Below are 26,060 nucleotides of genomic sequence, written 5' to 3' on the forward strand. Positions count from 1 at the left end.
ATTTCGCTCAGATCGCCTAGGTACCTGCTCCCCCCAAAAAAATGTAATGTGCCTAATGTGATAGGAGGAGGGGGGTAACAAAACAAGTTGCAAAACTAATATCAATTTTCAATTAACTTTTCCATGCCAATTCCCAACTGTAGCCCTAAAACATAAAAAAAAAAAAAAAATAATAAAAAGATTTCCACACATTTAGTACCTCTGTCAACCATCAAAAATAAAGTGTTTTTGTGTTTGTGCTGAATGTCCTCATTTTAGCGCTCATACAGACATTTTTTGGCAATCATATACGCCAACTAAGCACACTATTAAAAAAAAAAATGGCAGTAAAAAAAAAAAAAAAAAAAAAAAAAAAAAGCCAACCATTCTTTAAACAAATCTTGAAATCACAAGTAATACATATTTAAATAATCACTAAAGGTATATGTAGTAAAGTATATTTAACAAAAAGACCATTTAATAATCCAGCATCCCAGGGTTTATTCTATTCAGCTTTGTCACAGGCATTTCTTTCCTCTTCTGTCACCAATTACCTAAGTTGCTCCCACTATCCCTCACCAATTACATAAATTGGTCCCACTATCTACTGAAGTCACGTTCCTTTTGTTCCCCGAAATCCAGGATGATTCACAAGTAGGTTTAAAATGTATCTTCTAGAGAGCAAGTGAAAGCTAAAGGACTGTAAGCAATAGGGAATAGAGTTTCCAAATCCTGTATACCACTTTAAACTGAATTTTATTTTGTATATTGTTTACTATCAATTATACCCTTACTGTGACACTAGTGTGCTTATCAGATTTTAGTACAAAACTGAACAATGCAAAATATTACAATTACATAATGTAAAACATACAAATAAAGTAGATCTGCTTATATGCTCTCCATAACTTTAAATTCACTAAGTGCTTGCACAGGGTTAACATGTTTCTTCTGAGATGCACGCTTTATTTTTGTCTGGGTATCATCCTGCTTTTCTCTCTTTACAAGGGGCTTCTTCTCTGGGGCTTTCATCTTCCAAGACACTGCTGGGAGGTTTAAAGATGCCATTCCCTGCGATTTCTGGTACTTTGTAGAGGCCACATAAGATGCCTTCACGGTTTGAACCACAGCATTCATCAAATTCTTTGCAGCTTGAATCAGAGACATGGCACTGTCAACCTAAAACATTTTAGGGAGAATAAAATATAAGTGCCTAGTTGGATCACAGGATGCATTTATAGAATATCTACAAGAAAACAGGAAATTGCACTGAACACCTGTCTGGCACATTAATGTTCCACTTTTGCTGTAAGCTGCATTCTAGGCAGTGCGGGGTGTAAAGTGGCACCCTTAGGAACTTTTGTACAAATCGCTTCCAAAATGTAACCCCGATCTAAATCAAAGTCATAACTATAGACAATTTCCATCTCAGGTCCAGGAGATTTTACCCCCTTTATGACCTAGCTATTTTTTTTCCATTTAGCACTGCGCTAATTTAAATGGTAATTGTGCGGTCATGCAACGCCATGGTCATTTTTTCCTGACACATGGGGCTTTCTTTTGGTGCTATTTGATCACCACTGGGTTTTGTTTTTTTTTTGTTTTTTTATGGTATATACAGTTCCTTGAAAAAGTATTCATACCCCTTGAAATTTTCCACAATTTGTCATATTACAACCAAAAACGTAAATGTATTTTATTGGGATTTTTTGTGATACACCAACACAAAGTGGCACATAATTGTAAAGGGGAAGGAAAAAAATGGGCTTTGGTACGTACTGTAAAATGCATTTCTCTGAGTTCATTGACTGACATAGCCCTCCATATTCAGAACCATATGATTATATTGCCCCCTACAGGAGTAGGACACTAGGCAGAAAAAAGTCTTGTCTACCTAGGTGGTATAAAACCCACTCTCTGCTATAGGCCTTCAGTTTAGTAACAACCAGTGTCAGAAATATTAAAACTCCATACAGGAGTGGGTGCTGTGTCCGTCAATGAACTTCAAGAAATGGATTTTACGGTAAGTACAAAAAATCCAATTTTTTCTTGCGTTAATTGACGGATATAGCTCTCTATATTCAGAACCATAGGGGCTTCCCCAAGCAGAGCCAAACATGAAGGCTGGGACAACAAAAAATCCCAAGGTTAAACAAAATAACCAACCAGGTAAACAGGAGCTCAACAAAAAACAACTGGAGCCCAACCTGAACAATAGACCCCCAAAGAGGGAACAGACACTCTAAACAGCAGCCTGCAAAACCTTGCAGCCAAAGGAAGCATACACAGATGCCAACACATGCAGTTTGTAGAACTTAGTGAAAATGTCCACCGACGACCAAGTGGCAGCTTTGCAAACCTGCGCCGCTAACGCCTGATGACTGAAGGCCCAAGAAGCACAAAGCGCCCAAATAGAATGCGCTATTACAGGAAAAGGAGAAACATGACCCTTGATGGAATAGTCCTGGGTCACCTTCTGTCTGATCCAGCTGGAAATGGTCACAGAAGAACCAAACAGCCATTTCCTTGGCCCTTCAATGATTACAAACAATGAGTCTGACCTCTGAAAAGACACTGTGGCTGCCAAATGCACCCAAACCACATCCAGGGCATGCAACACAAACTCCTTAGGATGTTTGGCCTTGGGACACAAGGAAGGCAACAATGTCTTCATTCAAATGGAAATCCGAGACTACCTTTGGAAACGACAGATATGGACAAAGAACCACCTTATCTTTGTGGACCATCAGATAGGGGGTACAACAAGAGAACGCTGCTAGCTCTAACACCCTGCGAGCAGAGGTGATAGCCATCAAAAAGGCCACCTTTGGGATGGCGTAAGCAGGGCAATCTCCCAAATATTTTCAAAGGGAGGCTTCTGGAGAACTGAAAGCACCAGGTTCAACAGGTTCAATTTCCACGGCGGTAGAGGAGACTGCACCGGTGGAGTCAGATGTCGAACCACTTAAATAAAAGTACGCACCAAGGAGTGCATGGCCAGGGGGGTCGGTGAAAGTAGACCACCAAGGCTGACACCTGGCCCTTGATGTACTCAAGGCCAACTTCTGCTCAACACCTCGTTGAAAGAAGGTCAAAATCAGAGCCACCGAAAAAGAACGAGGGTGAACACCGGTCGACTCGCACCACAAAAATGAATCACCAACCCAGGCAAACCTCTATCCTTTAGCACCTGGCTTTCAACAGCCAGGCCGTCAAAGCCAGCCACTGTAAAGCAGGATGGAAGATCAGCCCTTGGGACAGCAGATCCTCCTTGAGAGGCAGTCTCCAAGGGACTTAGGCGACCAATCGCACCAGGTCAATGTACCAAGACTGGCAAGGCCAGTCCGGGGCCATTAGAATGACCAGAATTCCTTTGGCCTCAATCCTGTGCAAAAGCTGCGGCAGAAGCTTGGGAGGAGGAGGAAAGGCATAAATCTAATACTGGCCCCAAAGGCCCACCAGAGTGTCTGTGGCATCTGCCAGAGGATCCCGTGACCTTGCCACAAACCTCGGTATCTTTCTATTGAGCCGAGACACCAACAGATCCACCTGGGGAGTGCCCCACCGGAGACATATCTGAAGAAACACATCTGGATGAAGGGACCAATCTCCCCTTGGTCCAAAGTCTGCTGGCTGAGACAGTCCACCTGCCAGTTTTCCATTCCTGAAATGTGTACGGCGGAGAGTGCTCTGCCTACTGGAGGATGCTGGATACTTCCAGGGCTGCCAACACACCCTTTGTTCTGCCCTGGTGATTGACAAACGCAACCGCCTTGGCACTGTCTAGACTGGATCCGTACCAGGAAGCCCCTGGAGCCAATCCATCCAGTGAACCTGAAGTTGCAAGACCCTGATCGGCAGCCTGGACTACTCCAGCGTCCAACAACCCTGAGCAAAGATCAGTCCCAGGACACCTCCCTACCCAGACAGGCTGGCATTAGTGGTGACCACAGTCCAATACAAGGGGAAAAAGGATTTGCCCCGCCTAAGAGTCAAGTCACCAGACCAGGTACCTCCTGGTTTCCCGACTCACCCAAATCTGATTGTCCAGAGACCTTAGACACTTGTCCTATTTCACCAGGATCACAATTTGAAGGGACCTCGTATGGAACTGTGCAAACCGAACTGCCTTAAAAAAGGTAGATACCATCAGGCCCAGCACCCACATGCAAGTCAAAAGGAAGGACCACCTGCTGGACAGCAGACGACAAATTTCAGCCTGAAATTTCTGGAGTTTGTCCAGAGGTAGGAGCACTCTGGATAAGGCCACGTCCAAAGTCAGACCCAGAAAGTCCAGCTTTGTGGACAGAACCAGAGCAGACTCCTGAAAATTCAGAATAAACCAAACTCCCACAGAGTTGGTATGGTGATCTCCAGGTTTTCCACCAGAGCATTAGGAGACACCGATCGTAGAAGGAGGTCGACCAAAAAGCTCAGTACCGTGCTCCCTTGGTGGCGTAACAAAGCCAGCACCGGGGCTATCACTTTTGTGAAGACCCCAGGAGCAGAGGTGAGACCAAAGGGTAATGCCACAAACTGATAATGCTCCTCTCCCACAGCAAAACAGAGGAAGTGCTGGTGTCAGGCACATATTGGAATGTGCAGGTAAGCATCCTTGATGTAGATAGAGGCAAGAAAATCCCCCTGATGTAGGGATCCCACCTCCATGCGAATGAAATCCATTTTGAATTTCTGCACCCGTACAAAGCAGTTCAGGGTCTTGAGGTCCAGAATCGGATGTACCTTGGTCTCCTTCTTTGGGACCATTGACAGGTTTGAATAAAAACCTTGAAACCATTTTGATCCTGGAACCAGGACAATCACACCCTGAAGCAACATGTCTTGCACCGCCATGAAGAGAGATTGCAATAGGTCCAGGGGCAGACGTACATTGGAAGGAAAGAACCTTTGCGGAGGGAAATAACAAAACTATCTTGTAACCGGACAGTATCATTTAGTGGACCCATTTGTCGCTTACCAAGGTAGTCCATGGGCCCGGAAATCAGCGAAGATGTCCCCTCACCCCAGGCATGAAAAACTTGTCAAAATAAGGAGGGATAATGGAACACTTTTGCTGTGTGAGACAGCTTGTAGGTGCCAAAGGGAACAGGCACCTCCGCCGCAGTCTCAGCTGCATCCGCTATTTTTAAAGTCTCCCGCACAGATGTAAACCATGCGTCAACTAGCGCCTTCTTGTGCGCAGCTACAGATGTGGGGAAATCATCCTCACTATCCGATAGATCAGAGAGCATGGCTACAAACCACGCAGGGTGGGCCACGTACGCGGCGGCAGAGTCAGATTCAATATCTGAAGAGACGGATGAGGCAGGGGGCGCTTTTTGCTAGCCCGCCGTTCCAAAGGCCACCTCTACCTGGGAAACAAAAGACCGCCATTAGTGCATAAATGGATGGCTGGGACCCAGAGGGACCTGCTGCCTCCAAGAGGGGTCAAGTGGGGAAACATGCTACGGAGACTCCATAAAGTAAAAGGAGAAACCCACCACAAAGTGTCTAGCATCGCTATGGGACAACCCCACTGCACCGGAAAAATCACCAGGGCACTAGCAAGAAGAGCACCCCACAACCTGCAGCAGAGAGAGGGAGGGACCCCACCAGACTCACCACCCCACCAAAGTAGCATCGGTCTGCACCAGGGATAGCTCAGTAGCCATGTGCGGCGTCCAAGGGAAAAGAAAACCTAGGAGTCCATACCAGGGGCAAAGGAGGAGCTCCCACAGCCAAACATTGCCGCCCAGAGGCTCCACTGTCATGGCCGCTGCTCCAAATGCACACTGGACCAACCAGAATACACAAACATGGCTGCTGGTCAATAGAAACACACAGGCCACAAAGAAATGGCGCAGACCACGACAAAATGGCCACCACATGCGGCATCCACGAGGCTCCCAGGAGTGATCCCTGGAGTCTTTGCAACAGCCATCATGGAGAGGGGGATCCAGGCACAGGACCAGCAAACAAAATCGGTGTATATGGAGGGTTACCGACCTTCTTAGGGAGGGGCCCGCGTCCACCCCAAGCCACATCTAGGGGGAGAGGGGAGACAGCTACTCACCATACTAGGAACTAGGCGGGCACCACTCCAGACAGAACCTCATCATCGAAATGAGGGGGCTGACAGCCAGGAGGAACGCTGCGACTTGGGCCGAGACCCGGTCGTGTGTGACCTTGCGAGGCGTTTCACTCGCAGGCCAGCTCCCATCGAGTGGGGCTACGTCGCAGCCGACCTAGCCCGGAGCTCTGGACTGCTTGCTGGCCAGACTGGGATCTAGATATCCAGCCTGTCAATAAGTCCAGCAGTTGATTGTAGATCTCACAGGAAAAAAACAGGAGAAAAAAATGCCAGGACCAGAGATCCCAGTCGGGAACTAGGTCCTTACTCCTGACTAGGCAGAAAAAAAATGAAGGCCTATAGCAGAGAGGGGGATGTATACCACCTAGGGCTGCCCATAGATGTAGCCAAGTCTTTTTTCTGCCTAGTGTCCTACTCCTGTAGGGGGCAATATAATCCTATAGTTCTGAATATGGAGAGCTGTGTCCATTAATGAACGTAAGAGAAAAGATAAATGGTTTTCACATTTTTTTTACAAATATCTAAAAAGTGTGGCATGCATTTGTATTCAGCCCCCTTTACGCTAATTACCCTAACATCTAGTGGAACCAATTGCCTTCAGAAGTCACTTCATTAGTAAATAACTAAGTCCACTTGTGTGTAATTTAATCTCAGTACTGTTCTGTGAAGCGCTCAGAGGTTTGTTAGAGAACCTTAGTGAACAAACAGCATCATGAAAACCAAGGAACACACCAGACAGGTCAGTGAAAAGGTTGTGGAGAAGTTTAAAGCAGGGTTAGGTTATAAAAAATATCCCAAGGTTTGAATATATCACGCAGCGCTGTTAAAGCTATCACTCGAAAATGGAAAGAGTATGACACAACTGCAAACCTACCAAAACATGGCCGTCCACCTAAACTGACAGGCTAGGTAAGGACAGCATTAATGAGAGAAGCAGCAAAAAGGTCCATGGTAACTCTACAGGAGCTCCAGAGAACAACAGCACAGGTGGGGAGAGAATCTGTCCACAGGACATTAGTCATGCATTCCAAAAATCTGGCCAAGAAAGCCATAAGAAGTCCCGTTTGCAATTTGTGAAAAGCCATGTGGGGGACACATAAATATATGGGAAGAATGTGATCTGGTCAGAAGAGACAAAAGTTGAGCTTTTTGGCCTAAAAGCAAAACTACGAGTGGTGGAAAACAAATACTGCACACCACCCTGAACACACCATCCCCACCGTGAAACAAGGTGGTGGTAGCATCATGTTGTGGGGCTGCTTTTCTTCAGCAGGGACAGGGAAGCTGGTCAGAGTTAATGGGAAAATGAATGGAGTCAAATACAGGGCAGAAACCTGTTAAGAGTCTGAAAGACTTGGACACTGGGGCGGAGGTTCATCTTCCAGTAGGACAATGATCTTAAACATACAGCCAGAGCTACAATGGAATGGTTTAGATGAAGGCATATTCGTGTGTTAGAATGGCCCAGTCAAAGTCCAGACCTAAATCCAATTGAGAATCTATGGCAAGACTTGAAAATTGCTGTTCACAGATGCACTCCGTCCAATCTGACAGAGCTTGCGCTATTTTGCAAAGAGTGGGCAAAAATTTCAGTGTCTAGATGTGCAAAGTTATTGGATTAATACTCAAAAAGACATGCAATTGCAGCGAAAGGTGGTTCTATAAAGTATTGACTCGGGGGGTGGGGGGATTAATACAAATTACTTTTAAGATATTTGTAAATCATTTTGTAAATCATTCATCATTTTCCTTTCACTTCACAATTATGTGCCACTTTGTGTTGGTCTAGCACATAAAATCCCAATAAAACACATTTATTTACGTTTTTGGTTGTAACATGACAAAATGAGGAAAATTTCAAGGGGCTGTATACACTGGAATGTTTATTTACATTTTTTTTTATACTACTAATGGCGGTGATCAACGACTTCTAATTGAACCAAGATCGTGTCAGACTGCCCGCCGCACTGAGTGGGAACAGACTAACTGCCACTAATACAGTGACAAGTGATATAACTATACACGATTACTGTACGAATGACAGAGCCCAGGAAGGGGTTACCCCCTCGGGTAATCAAGGGGTTAAGTGTCTACCTAACAAGTTTTAATTTGTGTAATGTGTGCTTCTTTTTACTATTGATCCTTTTCTTATTCCTGCTTTGATGGTCAACACAGGGCTTTGGGCTGTGATTGGACACAGCCGATCAGCAGGTCATAGCCATAATTCATTGACCAGGACCTGCTGACAGACTCCCGCTGTGTACAATTGTGTGTCCTAAACCTGAAAACAGGCAGCCACGTACCAGTATGTTGATGTGCCTGTATGGGCCACCCATCCACAATAAATTGAACACCAGGCAAAGAAAGATTTTCAGGTACAATAACAGATCTTTCTGGAAGTGACTTTTCTTGTGGTTACCAGACTCCAAGAACCCTCTGCCTTTAGATCCTGGGCTTCAATAGCCAAGCCATTAAATCTAGTGATCGAGAAGCAGGATGGAGTAAAAAGGCCCTGAGGCAGCAAGTCTGGCCTGTTAGGGAGAGGCAATCTCCTAGTATTCCAACTTAGTATATCTGTGTACCAGGTTATTCTATGCCAGTTTGGTGCAATGAGACAGTTTCTCCTCTTGCCCTACTTTGTGGAGCAAATGAAGTAGAATTTGTACTGGAGGGAAGGCATAAATTAGCCTGAACAGAGTCCAGGGGATTATCAAGGCATCCAGTGTGAGTGATAAAGGCTTCTTAGTCCTGGCCACAAAAAAGAAGTAGCTGGTTATTGAACCTGGATCACCAGACATCTACATGTGGGGTCCATGTCCGACATAACAGTTTGGAGATGGTGGGGTGAAGGGCTCATTCCTCTTGGCCCAGGCAGAAATGACTTCCAGTGGTAAACTCCTTGGATGTGGACAGCAGAGATCACGGACAGTAAGTCTCCATCCATGAAATGATCTGGCTTAATTCCTTCAAGATTGCATGATTTCAGGTGACCCAATGAAGGTTGCTGTACAGCAGTGACAATGTCTGCCTGAATTCTGATGCAAGGTATCCTTGCAGATGGGGGACAGAATATTGCAGAGTCATCCTTATTGCTCTGAGCTCCAGGATTCTGATGGGAGCTTGGCTTCCACCAATAACCACATTCCTTGGGCCAAGGGACTAGAAAACTCTTCCCAAGTCTAAAAGACTGGCATCTGCTATAACTATCAGGTGATAGGGAAGGAAAGACTTCCTTATTAAGACTGGGCTGGAGATCCACAAAGCTAGGGAATCTCCTTTGGCTGGAGAAACATGCGTAGGTAAAAGAGAAGGAGAATGCATGGCAGAGGTCACAAATTAGATTGGGAGAATGGAAAAACCTTAAAGGAGGCTGCAATGAGGCCTAAACTTACATGAAGAATCTCACTTAGGGATGCATCTTTCATCTGATTACTGAGCGTGAGCTCGCCGGCAGCATTTACTTTTTGAGAAACAAAAAAAACTTTCTTTGGGATGTGTTCAGGAACAGACCCAAGTATTCCAGGTAAGAGACAGCTGGAAAGCAGACTTTAGAAAGTTGATCACTAAAAAGCCTGGGGAATCTGTATTTTCTCTGGACAGCTGCAGATATCTGAAAGGGAGAGGAGTCCTTGAGGAGGAGGTCTTCAAGATAACCTGTGACCTGGATCCCCCAAGTTCCTAGAAGGGCAAAAAAATGTGCTAGGACCAGTGTGAATACTCTGGGAGCAAAGGATAGGCAAAAAGGAAGTGCAACAAATTGGAAGTGATCTCCTACCACAAAGCATAGAACACATTGATGAGGTAAATAAAAAGGAATATGCAGAAATGCGTCTTGGATGTCTATGGATGACAGGTATTCCCCTGGTCTCAGAAAAGCAAAATCAGAACTTTGTGTATTCCTTGAAAAATATTTGAATTTGAGGGAATTTATTGAGGGATTTTAGCAAGTTTAGCTTTAGTAACATGGACAGGTTTGAATAGAATCATTTAAATCAGTCTTGTGGGGATACTGGCACAACTCCTCCCTTGGACACAAAATGGTTCAGGGAATTCTTGTAAATCTGACTGTCCTTAGGCACATTTTTCTTTATTTAAGAGAAGAAAGCAGTGAGGGGGTAGAGTTATGAACTCTTTTTACCCCTTTGAAATCACTGAGTAAACCTACAGGTCTGGGACATCTGTGAGCCAGAGAAAAATGGATTTTTGTAAAATCTTACCGTAAAATCCTTTTCTCTTAAGCTCATTGACAGACGTAGTCCTCGTTGATTCAACACAACTCGGGTTATGCTGCCCTCTACAGGAGTAGGACTAGACAGGAAAGAAAACATTCTGGCCACACCTTAGGGGCAGTCCCAGAGGGTATATCCTCTCTCTCTCTGCTACAGCAAATCAGTTAGGTCACAAAGCAGTGTTTAGAGAATTTAACCCAACCCAACTCAAAACAGAGGGGCGGGTACTACGTCTGTCAATGAGCTTAAGAGAAAAGGATTTTACGGTAAGATTTTACAAAAATCCATTTTTCTCTGTCGCTCATTGACAGACGTAGTCCTCGTTGATTCAACACAACTCGGGACGTCCCAAAGCAGTACCACAAATGAGGGGTGGGAAAATGGAAATCAAATCCAATCTAGAAGGCCCAACCGGTGCCAACTAGAAGTTTTCAATGCTCATCAATCAAAGATGAGACTCAACAGAAAATTCCAACAGAAAAAAACCCTCGAGGTAGACCACCGGTCTCCTCAAATTGCGGCCTGCAAAACCTTGCGGCCAAATGAGGCATCCGCCTATGCCATCACATCAATCTTATAAAATTTTGTAAAGGTATGTACCGACGACCAGGTGGCCGCCTTACATACCTGGGACCACTGACGCCTGATGGCGGAAGGCCCAGGAAGTACTAAGCGCTCGAGTGGAGTGCGCCTTAACAGGTAACGGAGGATTCCGACCCTTAATAGAATAAGCCTGTACCACCGTCTGTCTAATCCATTTGGAGATAGTCGCGGCAGATGCAGGCAACTCCTTTCTGGGGCCATCCGTGATCACAAAAAGTGAATCCGTCTTACGGAACGATTCCGTAGCCTTCAGGTATACCCTGATTGCCCGAACCACATGCAAGGAATGCAACGCATGTTCCCGATGATGACTGGGCTGAGGACACAAGGAAGGTAATACAATATCTTCATTCAGATGAAAGTCTGAAACCACCTTTGGAAGAAAGGATGGCTTAGGATGAAGAACTACCTTATCCCTATGAATCACTAAATATGGGGACTGGCATGACAATGCAGCCAGTTCTGACACCCTGCGTGCAGAAGTGATAGCCACCAAGAAGGCCACCTTCTGGGATAAAGTAAGCAAGGGAATCTCCCTGATGTTTTCAAAGGGAGGTTTCTGCAGAACTGACAAAACCAAATTAAGATCCCAGGGCGGTAAGGGCGCGCGGACTGGTGGAGCCAGGTGCCGCACCCCCTGGATGAAATTCCGCACCAAGGACTTAGTAGCCAAAGGCTTCTGAAAGAAGATTGCTAATGCTGAAACCTGACCCTTGATGGTGCTCAAGGCTAGTTTCTGCTCAACCCCCTTTTGCAGAAAGGCCAATATTCGGGTCACCGAATAGGTACGTGGAGGAAATCCTAAAGATTCGCACCACGCGATATACGTCTTCCATGTGCGATAATAGACCTTGCTGGAAGTCGCTTTCCTTGCCTTAATTAGCGTAGGAATAACTGAAGCTGACAACCCTCTGTCCTTCAGTACCTGGGTCTCAATGGCCAGGCCATTAAACCCAGCGACTGTAAAGCACAATGGAAGATCGGTCCTTGAGACCGCAGACACTCCCTGAGAAGAAGTTCCCAAGGAGCGTTCGCGACCAGCATGTCCAAGTCGGCCAGACCGGCTTGACGAGGCCAGCCTAGAATTTCCAGGACAACTGGAGCTGACTGGATCCGAACCAGGCTGCCCTAGAGCTATCTGGCCCCGGCAATCCGACAAAGTCTGATCGTTCTCTGTTCCCACACATTTATCAGACACCTGATTCCTATCAGGAGTGGTGATTTCTCCTGGTTGAACATTAGGGACCGAAGTCACCCGGCTAGAGGCTCCTTGGTCTGTCTGTTCAACCGGATCTGTTCAGGGAACGGTAACTACCGCTCCCTGTAGTACTTAAATGTTGGAAGGGAAGAATCGCACCGGTAGCAGTGGTCGATGCTCGATCTAATGCTCTGAATACCGGTGAAGACGTCCCCCCACCCTCAAGCCGGGTGGGGGCGCACCTTTAGGCTGTGTAATCCTTTGCTTCAGGTTTGGCTGAGTCGGTCTTTTGTTTGTTCGACCAGCCCTTCTTGAACCCTCCTAGAGGAGTTTTGCCCTTCCAACTTGCTCCAGCAGAGCGAACGAACCCTTTATGGGCGGTAAAGAAAGGTCCCCGCTTGTTACGAGGTCCTTTAGCTTTAGCAGCCTGTGGCAAAAAAGTGCTTTTGCCCCCAGTGGCATCCTTAATGATCTCATCTAGGGTGGCCCCAAATAGGCGATTCCCCTGAAAGGGGAGATTCGCCAAGGTCTTTTTGGAACCTAGGTCCGCTGACCAGCATTTTAACCACAGCACACGTCTGAGGATTACCGCTGACATAGATGCATGCCCTAATAGGGGGGTAGCATCCAAGGCTGCGTCACAGACAAACTGTAATCCTTGTATAATCTGTTCCATCAAATCAGATGTTGCCTGGGGGATATCTTTCCCCTTCAGGTCCTGGCGCACCAATCTCGCCCATTCCGTTAATGTCTGAGAAACTAGACCAATGACAATTACGGGTCTAAAGGCTGACCCTATCAGGGAAAAGATAGTGCGGGACTCCGCTTCTACCTTCCGATCCACCGAATCCTTAAAGGACGAAGTGTCCTCCACTGGAATAACCGTGGCTTTATTCAGTCTGGAAATAGGTGGATCCACCACTGGTGGTACCGTCCATTTCTTAATGAGGGATTCCTCGAACGGATAGCGTCTAGCAATGCGTTTGGAAATAGTAAAAGGTACGCTTAGAATGCTCCCATTCCTCTTTAATCTTATTACCAAAACACTTGGGTAAAGGAAAAACCTTCACCGTCTTGGTGGGTTTGCTAGTACCAAAGGGAATCTCTATTTCAGTTGCCTCTGCCGGTAAAACCTCAAGTCTTAAGGTTTCCCGAACCGCCACAACTAGTGCGTCCACCAATGCTTCTTCCTGAATTATGGCGGAAGCATGAACGTCCTCCTCACTGTCTGAGGGAACTTTACCTGAGACAACAGCCCCTGCAGAGGGACCTGCAGCTGCAATGACCATCTCAGAATCTGAAGTATCAGATGATATAGGGGTAAGCGGGGGTCGCTTTCTTGACCCCCGTTCCTGACAGGCCGTCTCCACCCGAGCCACCAAAGACTCCAAAACTGCTGTAAATGCATCCATACTCTGTGCACTGGCGGGTCCCGCGGCCCCCTCGAGGGAAACAGGTGGGGGTACCTGTGTGGCAGGGTCCATGATAATTCCAGATACTACCCGGAAAAAATCAATTTGCCAAAAAATAAAACTTTTTTTTTTTTTCAGACCCCCAGCGCCACAAAGCCCCTCAGTGTTACCTGCTTAGGGACCCCTACAGAACGAGAGAGAGAGATAGACCCCAAGGCTCACCACTTGATGCTCAGAGTTTCAAATGCAACTTGTCTCAGCGCTGTCTAGAACAGACAGGAAGTCTTTTGGCTGGCTTCCCGGGAAAAAAGGAGGCGGCTCCGCCCCTCTGTACGCCTTCCGGCGCCTCCCCTAGCTCCACGAGGTGTTTGGGTCACCTCAAACATGGCCGCCCCCATGCTGGAGACACGAGGCTACGCCAAAATGGCGGCCTCGTGCGATCTACCAGACAATGGCGGCGGCCTGTACAGAATAACGGCATGTTTGCAGGAGTATCTCGGCCTCACAAACCTTCACCCTCATGGTGATCAGCGTGGCCGGCGGTCCCGGACCCTGGCGGGCCGTATGCGGTCCGTGGCCGTCGGGAGGCATCTGCTTAGCTGCAGGAATATGATCTGGAATGCAGTATACATGTATAGACATCGCCCTGTGGTTTCTGACAGGTAGGATACCTTATACTATCACAGTAATGTTCTAATACTGCCACTGAGTACAATCATTTAAACATTTTTGCAATTAGATTGTCAGCTCCCAAACCAAGCCTCCTGGTTTATTGTTCACAAAAATCACACTCCAATAGGGGGATCTGTGACATGTTATGGGATAGAGGGGAGACCCATCCTTACCATTACAGAGGGGGCCCGCGTTCACCACAAGACCCGTCAGGGGGAAAGGGGGAACATACTACTCACCCTACCGGAACCAGGCGGGCGCCAACTCCTGACAGTACCCCTCTCCACCGGGGTGGGAGGGCTGTCGACCAATACGGACGCCGTGACTCATGGTCATTGGCGTTTAAGCGAGACGTTCAACTCGCAGGGTCAGTCCCCGTCCAGTGGGACTATGTCGCGGCCGACCCAGCGCGGAGCTATGGCCTGCACGCGCTCGTAGGCTGAACTGGGGTGACCACTGGATCTCAACATCCAGCCCGTCGCCCAGTTCCAGCTTTCTTGCTTGAAGATGTCACAGGAACACTGGAGAAAAAAAGCTGTCTAAAAAATCTTTCTAAGAAAAAATCCTGCCAGGACCGAAGATCCTAGCAAGGCATCTAGGTCCTTACTCCTAACTAGACAGAAAAAAACTGATTTGCTGTAGCAGAGAGAGAGAGAGGATATACCCTCTGGGACTGCCCCTAAGGTGTGGCCAGAATGTTTTCTTTCCTGTCTAGTCCTACTCCTGTAGAGGGCAGCATAACCCGAGTTGTGTTGAATCAACGAGGACTACGTCTGTCAATGAGCGACAGAGAAATGCAAATTTAATACTCGTAGCCCTCATCCCATTCATTGGGAAGAGGGCTTTGAGGAAGACTTGATTGGCTTTGTTGACCTGCATTAAAGTCATAAGTAGTCCGAGAACATGTGAAAAAGAAGCATAAAAAAATTGGATTTTTGTCTTACCGTAAAATCCTTTTCTCTGATGTTCATTGATGGACACAGCTCCAGAAACTTCCTAACCATTGGGTTATGCTGCCTCCTACAGGAGTAGGACACTAGGCAGGAAAAAGCTTTACCACACCTATGGGGCAGTACCAAGGGGTATACTCCCACTTCCTGCTATAGTTTTGTTGCCAGCAGTGTCAGAAGAAAAATAACCCAGCTCAATAGAGGGGTGGGTGCTGTGTCTGTCAATGAACGTGAGAGAAAAGGATTTTATGGTAAGGCAAAAATCCAATTTTCTTTTTCTTTCATTGACGGACACAGCACCAGAATCTTCTTAACCATTGGGATGTCCCAAAGCAGTGTTAAACATGAGGGGTAAGAAAAACAGCAGAAAAAAAAAAAAAATTCCCAAAGGCTAAACCTAGCCATCCAGGTAAGATGGAGCTCAACTAGTAACAACTGAAACTCACCTGAAAACAATACATAGCTGCCTGAAAAACCTTGCGGCCAAAAGCAGAAGGCAAAACATTCACTTTATAACATTTTGTGAAAGTGTGCACAGACGACTAGGTGACCGCCGTGCAAACCTTCATCACTGATGTCTGATGACGGGAGGCCCGAAAGGCACTAAGCACCAGAGTAGAAATGCACTTTACCAGGGAAAGGAGGAACCTGACCCTTGATTGAACGGGCCTGCACCGCCGTCTGTCAGATCCACTCGAAAATGGTCGGGGCAGACGCAGCCAACCCTTTTCTGGGTCCATCCAAAAGTACAAATAGTGAGTCTGATTTCCTAAACGACTCGATAGCCACTAAGTACACCCTGATCGCCCAGACCACATCCAGAGAATGCAAGGCAATCTACTAGGATTTTTAGGTTTAGGACACATGGAAGGCAGCACCATGTCTTCATGCAGATGAAAACCAAAAACAACCTTGGGAAGGAACGACTGAAAGGGGCGAAGCACAACTTTATCTCTGTGAACCACTGGGCAAAGTGAACGAGAAGACAACTCTGCCATCAGACACCCTGCGTGCAGAAGTAATAGCCACCAAGAGGGCCAGCTTCTGGGACAATGTAAACAGGGGACTCCCACAAATATTTACAAAAGGCAGTTTCTGGAAAACTGACAACACCAAATTGAGGTCCCACGAAGGTAACGGAGACCGCACTGGAGGAGCCAAGTGGTGAACCCCCGGAATAAAGGTGTGAATCAAAGAATGCGTGGCCAAAGGACGTTAAAAGATCATCGCCAAGGCCGAAACCTGGCCCTTGATGGTACCCAAGTTCAGACGCTGCTCAACACCTCGGTGGAAGTAAATCTCTGATCCACTGAAAAAGAGCAGGGGTGAACCCCAAGATATTCACACCACCCAATGAACGCTATCCAAACACAATGGTAAATCTTCCTAGGAGGTAGATTTGCTAGCTTTCACCAGCGTGGGAAATTCATTTCGATTCAGACAACCCTCTATCCTTCAGCACCTGGCTTTCGATAGCCAAGCTTTTCTATTTCAAAGATTTTATTGGAGTTAACAAATGTAGTACAACGTTTAACATGCACTGGAGAATTACAGAGATTCAACTAATAACCCATAGGGTACAGAGAGCAAACAATAAAGTAACAAACAGTCGTAACCTCAGGAAAACCTCAGTAAGTGACAACAAAGGCTATGAACCAATGGGGGATCTCGGGATGGAGAAAGGTAAAAGGAACCCATCCCCTAGGCACCCCGTAAAGGGAACAAGCTGTGCCCAGGAGGAGAGGCGCGGCCAACAAGTACTCACCAAGTGATGAGGCAACTGCAAGAGGGTAATCAGATCCCGGAGGAGGGAAGCATGGGACAAATAGGGCTGTCCTGGGCAGGGACCAAGACAGCTGGAGCATGAGGTTACGATTAGCAAACAGGGGGAAACATAGCTCTCCGTTACCACATGACCAGTGGTTGAACAATAGTAGTTGAACCAGACAAATACGTTGTCAAAAAAGAAAACGAAAAAGAGAAAAGAAAAAGAAGAGGGGGTCAATAGATAGCAGTAATGGAAAAAAGAGAGGGGGGGAGGACGATAGCCAAGCTTTTAAAGCCAGCGACTGCAATGCAAGATGGAAGATTGGCCCTTGGGCCAACAGATGATCTCTGGTACAAAAAATGGGCAGTTTGGGACTTTAGATGAGACACCGGCAAGCACTGCTCAGCATCTCCATATAACAAAATTGAAAAGCAAGGGGGATTAAAGTAGGTGTGTGGAAACCAGCCAGTCCTTAGTTTGGTATACTTACCCACCAGTCTGCTAACAAACCAAATAAACCTGTCTAACAAAATAGGTTAAAAACAGGAGTTTAGTTAACACACATTTGCAAACGCATGTATAAGCTGCAAGGCCAACAACAAGGCACCCTGTGTATCTTGCAGTCCTAACACTTCCTAACACTACTCTGAGTGAGTGTCTCCACAAGGGAAGCACATGAATGCTGATGGATGGATGGGAAACAGATGGGCTTGGAGATCGCCCAATCCTCCCCCAACCTGCTCCAATGAATGACTGGTAATGAAAAACGAATGGCTAGCCATAGGGTGCAAACAAAGTGATCAGCTGGGAAACACACACCCCCAGATCTTCTCTGAGGGGAAGTCTCCAAGGAGCATCGGGGACCAACCAGGTCTGCATACCAAGACCGGTGAGGCCAGCCAAAAGCTACTAGGATGGCCGGAATCGCTTCTGCCTCAATCCTTGGCAGAAGTTTTTAGAGAGGGAAAAGCATATCTCAGACGATACTGGCCCCAAAGGAGCCACCAGTAAGTCTGTGGCGTTGGCCAGAGGATCCCGAGACCATGCCACAAACCTCTGCACCTTCCTGTTGAGACGAGAGGCCAACAGGCCCACCTCGGGAGTTCCCCACCGGAGACACAACTAATGAAACACCTCCGGATGAAGTGACCATTCTCCCTGTTCCAATGCCTGACGACTGATAAAATCCGCCTGCCAATTTTCCACCCCTGGAATATGCACAGCAGAGAGGGCTGGAACGAAGCATTCTAAGGGGGGCAGAACGTTGGCTACATCTCGAGCCGCCAGGACACTTCATGTGCCCCCTTGGTGATCGACATAAGCCACGGACGTGGTCTTGTCCGATTGCAGGAACCACTGTCCAGTACAGGGGAAGGAAAAAATGTCCTTGTCGAAACGCTGGAGAAAGAAGCCACCAAATCAGGGACCCTCTCGTACCTCGACTCAACAGGATCAGATTGTCTAGAGACTGCGGATTCTTGTCAAAGCTAGCAAGAATCTCCCTATGCAGAGGTCTCGTGAGGAACTGTGCAAACGGAACTGTCTCAAAAGGTAGACACTATCAGGCCCAGGACCCGCATGCAAGTCCTGAGAAATGACTGACTGCTGGACAACAGGAGCCAAATTGCATCCTGCAGCTTTGGGAGCTTGTCTCATGGGAGAAACACCCTGGCTGAGGCCAAGTCCAGAGGCAGACCCAGATAGTCCAACTAGGTGGATGGAACCAGAGCAGATTCCTGGAAATTCAATTTCCAACCGAACGCACAGTAATCTCCAGGTAGTCCGTGATCGCCCAGGTACTGCAGTACCTCAATCTACCGCTGGCCCAACAATACCAACACCAGGGCCAACACTTTATGAAGACCCGAGGAGCTGAGGCAAGACCTAAGGGTAATGCCACCAATTGATAATGCTCCTCGCCCACGGCAAGCGGAGGAAGCACGGATGACCAACATATATCGGGATATGAAGGTAAGCGTCCTCGATATCGATGGAGGCCAGAAAGATCCCCTTGATGTAGGGATGCCACTACCATACGAATGGACTCCATTCAAAACTTCTGTACCCGCACAAAGCAGTTCAGATCTTTGAGGTCCAAGATGGGACATTTGTCTTCCTTCCTGGGAACTGTAAACAGATTTGAAGAAAACCCTTGAAAACGTTCGGATTCTGAAACCGGAACAATCACCCCTTGTAGTAGCGAGTCTTGCACCGCCCCGAAGAGACCTTGCAGGCGGTCTGGCGATAAACGCAAGTTGGAATGAAAGAACCTATCTGAGGATAAGCCCGAAACGCGATCTTGTAGCCGGACCAAATCAGCTCGTGGACCCACCTGACTTGAATCAGGGAGGTCCACTGGTCCGGAAGGACCCACTCTCGCCTTACCAAACCAGGTCCTATTGGAACCTCCAGAGGAGGTCCTTACAGACTTAGATCCCTTGTCTTGAGATCCTGCTTAATGATATCATCCAGGGAGGATTCAAACAGGCGATCCCCCACAAAGGGAAGATCAGATAAGGCCTTCTTGGAAGTCTGGTCCGCAGACCAGCATTTCAGCCATATCCTGCGCCGAAGGACCACTGCTGCCATGGACAGTCTAGAGACTAAGAAAGCCGCATCCAGAAAGACATCACAGACGAACTGCAACCCCTGGACCAACTGGTCCACCAGCTCCGCAAAGGCAGGGAGAAGCTGTTCCCCCTCTAGATCATGGAGCAAAATCTTTGCCAGCTCCAAAAGAGTCTGGGACACCAAAGCTATGGTCAACACCAGCCTAAGGACCAAACGGGCCACAGTAAACATGTGGCTAACCAAAGTCTCGGATCTCCTGTCAAAGTGATCTTTAAAAGCCGAAGACTCCTCCACCAGAAATAGGGTGGATTTATTCAGCCTGGAAACCGAAGTCCACCACAGGTGGGACTGTCCTCTTATTCAACAGATGCTCCTCAAAGAGATACCATCTAGCGAAATGCTTAGGCACCACAATACTGCGTTTAGGACAACCCCACTGACTCGCAACAATTTTGTCAAAGTAGGCGGCATACAATGGATACAATCAGTGCATCCACCAGCAAACGCATGTATAAGCGGTTGTAGTAGAAGAGGAATCAGCCTCACTATCGGAGCACTCGAAATGCGTAGACGCAGACCCAATAGGGTCGTTACATACTAAGCTCACCCCAAAATATAATCGGGGAAGGCCTCCAACTGCGATCCCACAAAAAAACACTGGCCAAGGGTCCACAAATAGACCACCCATGAGACCCCGCAAAAAACAAGGGGGTTGCCCCTATGAGTCCTCCATAGAGGACATATTAGGACATAGCCCCCCTAAAGGGGGGCCGTCCACCGTGACACAGAAGCGCAGGCAGGGTACCTTTTGTCCACACGATGACGGCAAGACTGTAAATAAAAAAGACACGCCCCCCACAGCGCCACCCGGATCAAGGGAGGTGCCAAGCTGGCCATATGGCCCAGCAGGCGGGAAGCCGCTGCCTAAATTTTTGTGGAGGCCCAGCCACAATTGCACAGATCTTCAGTCTGGCAGGGAGAGTTGGGGGCTTCAGCTAGACTCACTGATGCAGGTGCCCAACTGGGCCGATGGCCTGGTAGGCTGTGGACCGCAAGCCGCGGCATTACTTTTTGAGGGCGCCCAGCCTCCAGGATGCGAGCCCCAGCGGAGCCGACCACCCAGGACAGTGGAGGGGAAGGCAGATGCCCATCCTAACAGGGGTCACCTCACATCGCTCAGCCGCCCCATCAGCAGCTTGCTCAGCAGCTCAGTCAGCAGCACGGTTAGCAGCTCGGTCAGCAAGTTTTTGGCTGGATCCTGCTGCGTAAGCCACGGATGGTAAAACATCCGCTCCTCTAACCAAACAACCACCACAGAGAGCCCCTGGGACATCCATGCCCTAATCACCAACTACCAGGATGACAGGGAACCCAGCTCAAACCCCCCCCCCCCCCCCACTGCTCACCAGGAAAACCCAGTCAGCAACAGCAACTCCAGCCAGCCCCCCTGAAGAGCATGTGGCAACAGCCTGCTCATAATCACACCCGGGGGGGGGGGGTGGTTGGGGAGACGAAAGACCCACGGTGACCAAAATTTAAAGGGGCTGGGGGAAGGGAGGGGAACCCGGGGGTCCATCTCCCCCGAAAGGCCACCAGGGAAGGGGGGACACTACTTACCATGCCATGGAACCAGGTGGGCACTGCTTCAGGCAGACCACCTCTTCATCTAAATGGGAGTGCTGGGGGCCCGCTGCGACTCGGGCCTGGACCATGCATCTTCGCAAAACGTTTAACTCTCAGGCCAGACCCCGTCCAATGGGGCTGTGTCACGGCCGACCTAGCGTGGAGCTGAGGTCTGCAAGCCCTTGCTGGCCGAACTGGGGAGACCAAAAGGATCTAGAATATCCAGTCCATCGCCCAGTCCAGCAGTTGATTGTAGTTCTCACAGGAACAGAAATTAAATAGGGAAAAAAAATGCTAGGACCAGAGATCCCAGCAAGGAACTAGGTCCTTACTCCTGACTAGGCAGAAAAAAAAAAGTGAATGCCTATAGCAGGAAGTGGGAGTATACCCCCTGGGATTGCCCCGTAGGCGTGGTAAAGCTTTTTCCTGCCTAGTATCCTACTCCTGTAAGAGCAGCATAACCTAATGGTTAAGAAGATTCTGGAGCTGTGTCCATCAATGAATGAAAGAGAAATGGGATTTTTGACTAACCGTAAATTCCATTTCTCTTTCGTACATTGATGGACACAGCTCCTGATCTTCATAACCATTGGGTTATACTGCCCCCTACAGGAGTAGGACACTAGGCACAAAAAGAAACTGGCTCCGCCTATGGGCAGTCCCAGGGGGTATACTCCCTCTCCCTGCTATAGGTACTCAGTTTAGTTACAAGCAGTGTCAGAAGAATTACAACTCCACAGAGAGGTGGGTGCGGTGTCCGTCAATGAACATCAGAGAAATGGATTTTACGGTAAGTCAAAAATCCCATTTTCTCTTTCATTCATTGACGGACACAGCTCCTGACCAGTAATAGGAGCTCAACCAGAACAGCAGGAGCCAACCTGAAAAAACAATACACTCTCAAAGAGGATCAGGTCCTCAAAACAGCAGCCTGCAAAACCTTGTGCCCAAAAGAAGCATCAGCAGATTCCCAACACATCCACTTTATAAAACTTTGTGAAAGTGTGCACCGACAACCAGGTGGATGCCTTGTAAACCTTCATTACGGATGCCTGATGACCGAAGGCCCAAGAGGCACTAAGCACCGAGTATAGTGCGCCTCAACAGGGAAAGGAGGAACCTGACCCTAGATGGAATAGGCCTGAATCACCCTCTGTCTGATCCATCTGGAAATGGTTGCAGAGGAAGCGGGCAACCCGTTCTGAGCCCCATCCATGAGCACAAAAATAGAGTCCGACTTCCTGAAAGACTCTGTAGCTGCCAGGTACACCCTTAATTGCCCAGACCCAATCCAAGGCATGCAAGGCAATTTCCTTAGGATGTTTAGGCCTGGGACACAGGGAAGGCAACACAATGTCTTTATTCAAATGAAAATCAGAGACAACCTTTGGGAGGGACGATGGACAGTGGCAAAAAAACACCTCATCTCTGTGAATCACCAGGTAAGATGAACGACAGGATAATGCCACCAGTTCCGACATCTTGCGCACAGAGGTAATAGCCACCAAAAAAGCATCTTCTGAGACAGTGTAAGCAAAGGAATCGCCTGAAGATCCCCTGAGCAGAATGTTTGGCGAGGACGCCTCCCCAGCCAGACAGGCTGGCATCCGTGATGACCACTGTTCAATACAAGGGGAGGAAGGATTTTCCCAGACGAAGAGTCGGAGAACGCAGCCACCATATCAGGGACACCTTTGTTCCCCAACTCAGCTGGATCTGATTGTCCAGAGACTGCAGAGTCTTGTCCCATTTCCCCAAAATCTCCCTTTGCAGGGACCTCATATGGAACTGTGCAAACAGAACTGCCTCAAAGGTCTGCTGGGCCTGATGGTGCGGGTGCTGGGCCTGATGGTGTCTACACCATCAGGCCCAGCACCCGCATGCAAGTCGGGAGGGATGACCATCTGCTGGACAGCAGGGGACAAGTAGCCTGCAATTTCTGGAGTTTGTCCAGAGGAACGAGCACTCTGGCTAAGGCCGAGTCCAGAGTCAGACCCAGATAGTCCAGCTTTGTGGACGGAACAAGAACAGACTTTTGAAAATCCAGCCAAACTCCCGCAGAGTTATGGTCATCTCCATGATGTCATCCAAGGTAGCACCAAACAGGTGATCTCCTTGGAAGGGTAGATCAGTCAAGGCCTTTTTAAAAGTCTGATCCGCAGACCAGCATTTGAGGCAAAAAATACGCCATAGGACCACTATCGAAACAGAGAGCCGAGCCACTAGGGGAACCATATCCAAAGAAGCATCACAGATAAACTGCAGCCCCTGGACCTGGTTCGCCAGCTTAGCAAAGGCAGGGGGAGCTGTTTTCCCTCCAGGTCATGGCGTAAAAGCTTAACCCACTCGGTCAGAGTTTGCGACACCAGGGTAATGGCGAGTACTGGCTTCAGTGCTGAACATGCCAGAGTGTACATATTGCAGGCCACAGACTCTGCCTTCCCGTCAGCGGGATCCTTAACGGCTGGGGACTCTTCAACCGGAATCATGGTTGCCTTGTTCAATCTGGAAACCGGAGGGTCTACCACCAGTGGAACAGTCCACTTCTTAATAAGGGACTCCATATAGGGGTAACACATAGAAAATCGCTTAGGGACCCCAAGGGGACGCTTTGGTCGTCCCCACTCTTTAGCGACAATTTTGTCAACATAGGCGGGAAAAGGAAATGCCTTTGCCGCTCTGGATGACTTGTGAGTGCCAAAGAAAACCTGCGCCTGTCGCAGCTGCGTCCTCCATTTTTCAGGTCTCCCGCACAGATACAAGCAGTGCGTCCACCAGCGCCTTTTTGTGCATGGTTGCAGATGTGGCGGAATCATCCTCATCATCACAGGATTCCGGGCGCGTGGTTGCAGACCCATCAGGGTAACCCACAGCGGCAGAATCAGATTCAGGATCTGATGAGACAGATGAGGTATGGGAAGGTGGGGGCGTTTTTGCTAGCCTGTTGCCCAAAAGCCATGTTGGGACCTGGAGGGCCCCGCAGCTTCAGAGAGGAGATCAGGTGAAGAGATGTGCTCCAAAGACACCATAAGTCACCAGGGGGACCCCGCAAAAAAGGTGTAAAACACTGCAAGGGACAACCCCCACAATGTTTGCAGCACCACCTGGTCGCCAGGCACAAAGCACCAAGCGCTCCTCAGCAGAGAAGGTGAGAACCCCCCCAGACTCGCCACTCCGCAGAAACAGGCACTTGCAGTCACCAGGATAATCTGCACTCCATGAGCAGCGATTAGGAAGTGAGCGGAATCATCCTCACCATCAGAGGATTCCGGGCGCGTGGTTGCAGACCCAGCAGGGTGACCCGCAGCGGCAGAATCAGATTCAGGATCTGATGAGACAGATGAGGTATGGGAAGGTGGGGGGCGTTTTTGCTAGCCCGTTGCCCAAAAGCCATGTTGGGACCTGGAGGGCCCGCAACCTCAGAGAGGGGATCAGGTGAGGAGATGTGCTCCAAAGACACCATGAGTCACCAGGGGGACCCAGCAAAAAAGGTGTAAAACACTGCAAGGGACAACCCCCCACAATGTTTGCAGCACCACCTGGTCGCCAGGCACAAAGCACCAAGCGCTCCTCAGCAAAGAGGGTGAGAACCCCACAAGACTTGCCACTCAGCAGAAACAGGCACTTGCAGCCACCAGTATAATCTGCACTCCATGAGCAGCAATTAGGAAGCGAGAGGTTCCAGGAGTCAGCACCAGAGGATGAGGAGGGGCTCCCACCACCGAAATTGCCACCCGCAGGGCTCCAATGTCATGACCGCCGCTATTTTCAATGGAAAACCACTGAAAATCGGCTGCCGGACTACACATACATAGAGAAAAAAGAAGGGGGGGGGGGGGTTTCTGCGCTAAAAAATAGTGGCGTATATTGAAAATCCTATATGATATGGGGGGGGGGGGGGAAGCAGCTGCACGGACCTATAGAGAATCCCAACAGAAGTAGTAAAAATGTGTAGCGCTAACCCCAACAATAGTTTAAAAAGGAAAAAAAATTTAAATTGGTGTATAATTGAGAATATACACTGCGATTTGAATCACTAAGGTAAAGTCAATCTATTTGAGTAAAGTGACTATTCACCAAAGAATGTAATCGTGAAAGGAAAAAGTGAAAAATATTTGTGTGTATAAACAAAACAAAAAATGACACTGCCATTTTAAGTCGCTGAGATAAAGTGAATCGCAATATGTGAAAATGATTGTGCACAATGTGCCAATCAGCAGAAAACCATGTGTTGTGCCAACAAATATAAAATGTAAAAAAGTATAAAAAAAAAGTATGTGATAATGGTCTTGTGCATATAGCAAGAAAGGTTCACTGCGATTTTTAATCGCTTAAATATAACCAATCAATTAAGAAGTGGTTAAACTCAAAAATATAAACCAAAATAAATTCCAATAATATTAATTGTGATATAAATGGCAGACATAAGATGGTATTAGGCTATGCGATTATGAAGTCGCTAAATTATAACAAGTCCCATGGTGCTTTAAGAAATAAGTGATCTCTTTTGTAGAAAGTCCGTATAGGCTTGTGCTAATGAAGAGACTGCTTACCAGATGGAATTGGTCTACCAAGTTAATGGACAGACCAAAAATCGCTTTTTGATGCAATATGGGATGAATCCACTCGCTGAGTATCTCCTTGGCATAAAAAAGGAGGGGGGTCTCAAAGATTTTCAGGAAGCCATATAGGTTGGATAAAAGAAAAAAATATAGTGTAGGTGTCACAAAAAGAAAGGAAATAGAGGAATTACACTCAGTGTCCCACTGCAAAAGGTGTCTCACAATAGTTGCCACGCAAAGAGAGAACCGCAGATCCCAAATAAAGGTCAATACTCCACACAAAGGACAACTTGCACAGGAAGGCGCACACCCGTGTATAAACACCAAAAGTGGGGGTAATTGTATAAGCCTCTTACCAAATCTACATGGTCACCCAATCAAGGGATAGACCTCACCCAGCAT

At 47.8% G+C, this 26,060-nt stretch overlaps 1 protein-coding gene across 1 annotated transcript in view; it reads right to left on the reverse strand.

Annotated features, from left to right (window-relative positions):
• Positions 1 to 373: 373 nt before the first annotated feature.
• Positions 374 to 26,060, reverse strand: part of CTNNA1 (catenin alpha 1) — a 342,634-nt gene continuing 316,947 nt past the window's right edge. The window contains exon 18 of the mRNA XM_082255676.1: positions 374 to 1,158. Coding sequence (XP_082111802.1) covers positions 871 to 1,158 — 288 coding nt within the window. The 3' untranslated portion in view covers positions 374 to 870. The remainder of the gene's footprint in view (positions 1,159 to 26,060) is intronic.

Source organism: Pelophylax lessonae (assembly GCF_965119305.1).
Source record: "Pelophylax lessonae genome assembly, chromosome: 4".
NCBI classification, from domain to species: Eukaryota; Metazoa; Chordata; class Amphibia; order Anura; family Ranidae; genus Pelophylax; species Pelophylax lessonae.